Raw genomic sequence first — 7,346 nt, forward strand, 5'->3', positions numbered from 1 at the left:
AATGATTTCTGGTAAAATTACATTTGCTAGGAGTCGTGCTCTAGACCTACACACTCTAATATCAAGTTCCATACAAGAACTAACTCATCTAAAATACTTAAGCTGTTTAAACTAACTCCATCTTAAAAAAATGTACTACTTAGATAAGTCTATCTAATGCTCTCAATTCCTCTCCAAACTAATAGTTAGAGATAAAACTTAGTCAAGTCAAACGGAAACTTAACTTTATCAACCTACTTTACCCTCATTTTCTCTCGATACGATTTGCGTAAAACGTTTTGCATCTGAGGGTGGCCAGACGGCCAGTGCCTCTCTGTTCCCATTCCAACCATATTCCCTTTATTTCGTTCCCTTCCCGATTCCCCTTCCCATTCTCATTCCCTTTATTTCCTCTCATCTCCAACAGCTTCCCCTCGAGGGGAATCGCGAAGGGAAAGGAAAGAGAATCCCGTCCTGAAAGGAATGACCCTGGAAATCCCGTCATGACGGGAACCGTGAAGGAAAATCGTTGGAGCGCTGAAAGAAACGAAAATTTCATCGTGAAGAGATCAAACCCGTTGAAGATGATCTTATATTACCACCCTGAGGCCAACCCAACCCCATAAATACCCTTGCAAACAAGAGCCGTAAGACGCAAGCCCCAAGGCAGACGTGTACGCCGTACGCACCAAACCGCGAGCAATGGACGCAGCGGAAGCTGCGAAAAGGAGGGATGGCGAGGTGAAGAAGGAGAACGGCGGCGGCGAAGACGCCGGGAAGGTGTCGTTCGTGGGGCTGTTCCGGTACGCCGACGGCACGGACGTGCTGCTGATGCTGGTCGGCTCGGCGGCGGCGATGGCCAACGGCGTGTCGCAGCCGCTCATGACGGTCATCTTCGGCCAGATCATCAACGCCTTCGGCGGCGCCACCACCAGCGACGACGTCCTCCCCCGCGTCAACCAGGTGAGCCGGAGACAGTCCTGCCATGATAGCTAGCATAGCTTGCCATTCTCCGTAGAAGCTAGCACGGAGACAGCCATGGATTACCTCGCTGGATCGAGGTCAATTCCGTTTCATCTCGGGTCTATGGCGGTCTGATCTGATCAAGGTAGAAAGCTCCGTTAAATCTTGGTGCTGTTTGTGCCTTCGTTGTCTCGGAGAATGATGGGAACCGTATCTTGACTTTTGGCGCTATTAGTCCTCTGGTTTTGTTCTCTTCATCTTTTCACTTCCTTTCTGTTGTCTTTTTATTCTTGAATCTTGAGAAAAAAAGTGAATAATAGCCAATGCAATTCGAAACTTAACCAGTGGCGTCCAGTATCAAAGTGATGCCTTTTAATTCAATTATTGTTTTTTTTTTATTTTGAAAGTTCAAATACTGCATTGTTCCTTCTCTCTTCTTGGAGTATTCTTGTTCTTATCAGTTAGCAATGATTTTATATTTTTTAGATCAAAGGGAGAAACCTTGGCCAAGTTCATATGAATGCATAAAACATTAAAAACAGGGTCTTGGATTACCAGCTTACAAAATTCAACAACACGAGTCCAAAAATAAAAGTGTTTCACAGGACAGCAAACACCTCAACAACTCAACGTTTTAGCGACCAAGCAATCAGAATACTTTCCATGTTTAATTTATTTTCTTCCAGGAATACAGCTTTTCTTTTCTTTTCTCACCTGGTAGCTGGCTTTTGTAAAGATAAATTTTGTAGTGCATTTACAGTGCACCATTCTGAAAACCACCATTCTGAAGTAGGAATAGATTAACTGTGGACAGTAACTTGTAGGTTATTCTGATTGATTGCAACTTATAAAATAATGATAAGAGATCATGTGGAACAAAGCTAATCTAATGGATAACTAACTACCCACAGGTAATGGCTGGAATTTTTTCTGATCAAAGATCCGAAACTATGTTCAAGAATAGGCTCGAGATCCACGCATAGTTTCCCTTTTGAAATAGGACAAAGATCACTGTAAATTTGCCGGTTGAAGTTTCTTTATTGTCAATAAGATCATAAAAAAGGGGTCAAACTTTCATCAATATTCTCCATGAAGTACACCTTGAAGAATACTTCCCTAAGAATTCATTTCCTTACATCTTTTAATCTTTTGTCATTTTCTGAGACATGAGTACTTTTTTCACCCTGTTGTTATTCCACCTTATTTTTTTCCAGGCAGTTCTGAACTTTGTCTACCTGGGCATTGGAACAGCGGTTGTTTCCTTTCTTCGTAAGTATGAGTAGACTGTTAACCCCTTCAATCTTCATATCCGTTTGCATTTTTTGCCATAAGCTGGCATCGCTGCTGCTAGTAATTGACCATCATCAGTAAAAAAGAAATCAATCTTTGGTACAATGATATGAAAAGATAAGTTTCAGAAAAAAGAAGCTTGTCTCTTATACCAGCTTCTCTGACCATACCAATATTTTAACTTCCAAACTTGCAAGTTGTCATCATGGAGCAAAGTCCAACTTTGCCTTTTGCTATATTCTTTCGATTAAGGGTACAGGAGTCTGTGTTCAGCAGCTCATGATATTGGGTTTGTATTTCCATGGAAAGTGAAACATGGAGAAGCACATGAAAAAAATGCAATAGTAAAGGTGGTTCTACCTTTGTTTAGTCAACTAACTGATACCAGAAATATTGAAACAGGGCTCTACATGCTCAAGGCATATGCTGCTCATATCAGCATAACTGAGTAAATAACTGCAGCCAATTTGTTGTTTGTGCAGAGGTGGCATGTTGGACAATGACAGGAGAAAGGCAGGCGACACACATTCGATCTATGTACCTCAAATCTGTCTTGAGACAAGATATAGCATTCTTTGATGTCGAAATGACAACTGGACAAGTAGTTACAAGAATGTCTGGTGATACCGTGCTAGTTCAGGATGCCATTGGTGAGAAGGTAATAAATTCCCTCTAGGAACATGAAGAATACAAAAGCAGGTTAAAATTCCGTTGATTATCACCAACTTATATCAAAACTTGCACAACTTGACATTTTGACTCTTTCTTCAGGTCGGCAAATTTCTACAACTTATAGCTACCTTCATCGGTGGTTTCGTAATAGCATTTGTAAAAGGATGGCTTCTATCTCTTGTCATGTTGGCATGCATACCTCCAGTTGTCATCGCTGGTGCAGTAGTCTCAAAAATGCTGTCTAAAATCTCTAGCAAGGGGCAAGCATCATACAGTGATGCAGGGAATGTTGTCGAACAGACACTTGGGGCCATAAAAACAGTGAGTTCAATGCGCTCAGCTATTTGAATAATGGCTAGTATCAGAGAATTCTCTACATTTTTCGATGTGGCCTGCATTAACTGGTTTCTTGTGGCTACATCTGTAAAACAGGTTGTCTCCTTCAACGGTGAGAAGCAGGCCATTGCAATGTATAATAAACTCATACACAAGGCATACAAGGCTGCTGTTCATGAAGGAGTTACCAATGGTTTTGGCATGGGTTCTGTTTTCTTCATATTTTTCTCTAGCTATGGTTTAGCCATATGGTACGGCGGCAAGTTGATTCTTAGCCGAGGATACTCAGGAGGAGACATAATCAATATCTTGTTTGCTGTCATGACTGGGGCAATGTGAGTTTCTATTCGTTGAGACAAAAAAAGATATGTTATGATGATTCATGTTGCACGACTCACGGTGTCAATTTCTCATTGGTTATGGCAGGTCTTTAGGCAACGCAACACCCTGCATGGCAGCCTTTGCAGAAGGACAATCTGCGGCATACAGATTATTCACAACAATCAAGCGGAAACCAGAGATTGATCCTGACGACCCAACTGGTAAGCAGTTAGAAGACGTCAAGGGTGATGTTGACCTAAAGGGCGTGTACTTCAGCTACCCAGCAAGGCCGGACCAACTGATATTTGATGGATTCTCATTACATGTATCAAGCGGCACTACAATGGCTATAGTTGGGGAGAGTGGAAGTGGCAAGTCAACTGTGATTAGTCTTGTACAGAGATTCTATGACCCACAGGCTGGTGAGGTTTTGATTGATGGGATTAACATCAAGAGTTTGCAGCTTGACTGGATAAGAGGGAAGACCGGTCTTGTTAGCCAAGAGCCATTGCTCTTTATGACATCTATCAAAGATAACATAACATATGGCAAAGAGGATGCAACGATTGAAGAGATCAGAAGAGCAGCTGAGCTTGCTAATGCAGCTAATTTCATTGATAAATTGCCCGATGTATGTGACAAATCCAGTAAATCAACTTCTGTACACCCTACGTCTTCTATCTGAACTGAGCGCTAATATTTTTCTTTTTGTCTCATACCAGGGCTATGACACGATGGTTGGGCAACGTGGTGCTCAGCTCTCAGGGGGACAAAAGCAAAGGATTGCTATTGCAAGAGCAATCATTAAAAACCCCAGAATCCTTTTGTTAGATGAGGCTACCAGTGCGTTGGATGTGGAGTCAGAGCGGATTGTTCAGGAGGCACTGAACAGGATAATGGTAAACAGAACAACACTAGTTGTTGCACATCGCCTGAGTACTGTGAGGAATGCTGATTGCATATCAGTTGTACAACAAGGAAAAATAGTTGAACAAGGTTAGGATCCCTTTCCCATTGTTCATTGTCCATTCCTTACATGCTCAACGTATTTTAACTGAGCATATCAATTTCTTGCATCAATGAATATTTCATAGGTCCTCATGATGAATTGGTAATGAACCCTGATGGTGCTTATTCTCAACTTATTCGGCTACAAGAAAACCAAGAAGAAGAACAGAAATTAGAACGTCACATGTCTGATTCAAGGTCTAAAAGTAGAAGCCTCTCGTTGAAGCGATCGATAAGCAGAGGTTCTGCAGGAAACAGTAGTAGGCACTCTTTGACCCTCCCCTTTGGCTTGCCTGGCTCAGTTGAATTGCTCGAAGGCAATGATGCAAATGGGGAGAATCAGAAAGAACAGGATCGTGATGGTGAGGTCCCAAAGAAAGTTCCTATGGGACGGCTAGCTAGTCTTAACAAACCAGAGATACCGATTCTTTTGCTAGGATCACTAGCTGCTGGAGTCCATGGAGTGCTTTTCCCAATGTTTGGTCTAATGATTTCCAATGCCATCAAAACTTTCTACGAGCCGGCAGACAAACTAAGAAAGGATTCTAGCTTTTGGGGTTTGATGTGTGTTGTGCTGGGTGTCGCATCAATAATATCAGTACCAGTGGAGTATTTCTTGTTTGGAGTAGCCGGAGGGAAGCTTATCGAGCGTATTCGTGCCTTGTCATTTCGGAGCATTGTGCACCAAGAAGTTGCTTGGTTCGATGATCCCAGAAATTCCAGGTTGGTTATCATCCCTTTCTTCAATTTGCTATGTTTTTTATTATTTCTACTTTAAGTTAAGGGATTTCACATCTGGGGTACTAATGGTCAAATCATATCTTACAGTGGAACACTTGGTGCAAGGTTGTCACTTGATGCCTTGAACGTCCGACGTTTAGTGGGTGATAATTTGGCCTTGGCACTTCAGGTCACCTCGACACTAATCACGGGATTTGTCATTGCATTTGTAGCAGACTGGAAGCTCACACTGATCATCCTCTGCGTGATGCCACTATCAGGACTTCAAGGTTATGCACAAATAAAGTTCTTGAAGGGGTTCAGTCAAGATGCCAAGGTAACCTATCAACAAAAGCCTTCGGTTTGTTCCTGTAATGATACAAAAATGGAAATAACTACTGAAAATAAACCACTTAAAGTCTATGTATTCATTTTCAAACTAAGCTAATACATGATCTTATAAAGTTTATGACATAGCATTGAGTTTTTTCAAATTTCATCAAGAATAGTGAGAATCAGGATTCACTATAGATATTTGTTTTTTCTCCAAACTTGTTAAGTGACAATGGATCCCTGTTCTGCAGACATTGTATGAAGATGCAAGTCAAGTGGCCACTGATGCAGTCGGTAGTATCAGAACTGTAGCTTCTTTTTGTGCTGAGAAAAGAGTGACGGCAATGTACGATAATAAATGCGAAGCCTCAAAGAATCAAGGGGTCAGAACAGGAGTGGTTGGAGGCCTTGGTTTTGGTTTCTCATTCTTGATGTTGTACCTTACTTACGGTCTTTGTTTCTATGTTGGAGCGCAATTTGTGCGTCAAAACAAATCTACTTTCGGAGACGTTTTCAAGGTCAGAAAATGCATCATCTCATTTATTATTATTTTTCAGAGTTTCACTTCTTCCTATTGAATGTTTGAGTTTGACACATCAAGTCATGTCTCGCAGGTTTTCTTTGCGCTGATGTTGGCAACAATTGGAATATCTCAAACAAGTGCATTAGCGTCTGATTCTACAAAGGCCAAGGATTCAGCTATCTCCATATTTGCTTTGTTGGACCGAAAGTCAGAAATCAACTCAGGCAGTGATGAAGGCTTGACATTAGATGAGGTCAAGGGCGACATCGATTTCCAACATGTCAGCTTCAAGTATCCAAGCCGCCCAGATGTACAAATATTCAGCGATTTTAGCCTGCACATTCCCTCTGGCAAGGTTAGGCTACAATCCCTCTGCAATTTCATATCTTCTAGAGTAATACAATCAGAAGCTTACTCCCATTGTTTTTACACAGACTGTTGCACTTGTGGGAGAGAGTGGCAGCGGCAAGTCGACAGTAATCTCTTTGTTGGAACGATTCTACAATCCCGACTCTGGTACAATCTCACTGGATGGTGTGGAGATCAAGAGCCTAAAAGTCAATTGGCTCAGGGACCAAATGGGACTGGTGGGCCAAGAGCCTGTGCTCTTCAACGACACAATCCGTGCCAACATAGCCTACGGGAAGCATGGGGAGGTCACCGAGGAGGAGCTCATCAAGGTTGCAAAGGCGGCCAATGCGCATGAGTTCATATCAAGCCTTCCCCAGGGATATGACACCACCGTTGGGGAGAGGGGAGTCCAGCTATCCGGTGGGCAGAAGCAGCGGGTGGCTATTGCAAGGGCCATACTGAAAGACCCTAAGATCCTACTGCTCGATGAAGCGACGAGCGCATTGGATGCCGAGTCTGAGCGCATCGTGCAGGATGCCTTGGATCATGTGATGGTTGGCAGGACCACGGTTATCGTGGCGCACCGCCTCTCGACAATCAAAGGTGCCGATATCATCGCAGTTCTCAAGGAGGGTGCGATAGTGGAGAAAGGGAGACATGATGCGCTGATAAACATCAAAGGCGGAGTCTACGCTTCGCTAGTCGAGCTTCGTTTGGCCTCCTCATAGTACCTAGGCTAAGATTCTGTTCCTATTAGGCATTGTAAATCTTAATTAATAGTTTGGGTGTGCTTTGAGTTCATTGAGATTTGAGAAGAATCCGAGAAGTAAAGTTATCTTTGTATTTATTA

General features: G+C 42.6%; 1 protein-coding gene across 1 annotated transcript; it reads left to right on the top strand.

Moving 5' to 3' along the window:
- The first annotated feature begins 614 nt into the window (after positions 1–614).
- On the top strand, positions 615–7,346 carry LOC133908547 (ABC transporter B family member 4-like). The gene is made up of 12 exons (XM_062350621.1): positions 615–942; positions 2,157–2,211; positions 2,715–2,890; positions 3,004–3,225; positions 3,337–3,575; positions 3,667–4,192; positions 4,284–4,557; positions 4,656–5,292; positions 5,398–5,626; positions 5,874–6,140; positions 6,237–6,500; positions 6,580–7,346. The coding sequence occupies exons 1-12, from the start codon at positions 682–684 to the stop codon at positions 7,222–7,224; spliced, it is 3,795 nt and encodes a 1,264-aa protein (XP_062206605.1). The 5' UTR covers positions 615–681; the 3' UTR covers positions 7,225–7,346.

This window comes from Phragmites australis, chromosome 2 (assembly GCF_958298935.1).
Source record: "Phragmites australis chromosome 2, lpPhrAust1.1, whole genome shotgun sequence".
NCBI lineage: Eukaryota > Viridiplantae > Streptophyta > Magnoliopsida > Poales > Poaceae > Phragmites > Phragmites australis.

Coding starts and splice junctions, on each gene's coding strand:
- LOC133908547 (XM_062350621.1), top strand. CDS start 682: ATGGACGCAGCGGAAGCTGCGAAAAGGAGGGATGGCGAGGTGAAGAAG. Junction 2,212..2,714: donor AGCGGTTGTTTCCTTTCTTC/GTAAGTATGAGT, acceptor TTGTTTGTGCAG/AGGTGGCATGTTGGACAATG. Junction 3,226..3,336: donor CACTTGGGGCCATAAAAACA/GTGAGTTCAATG, acceptor TCTGTAAAACAG/GTTGTCTCCTTCAACGGTGA.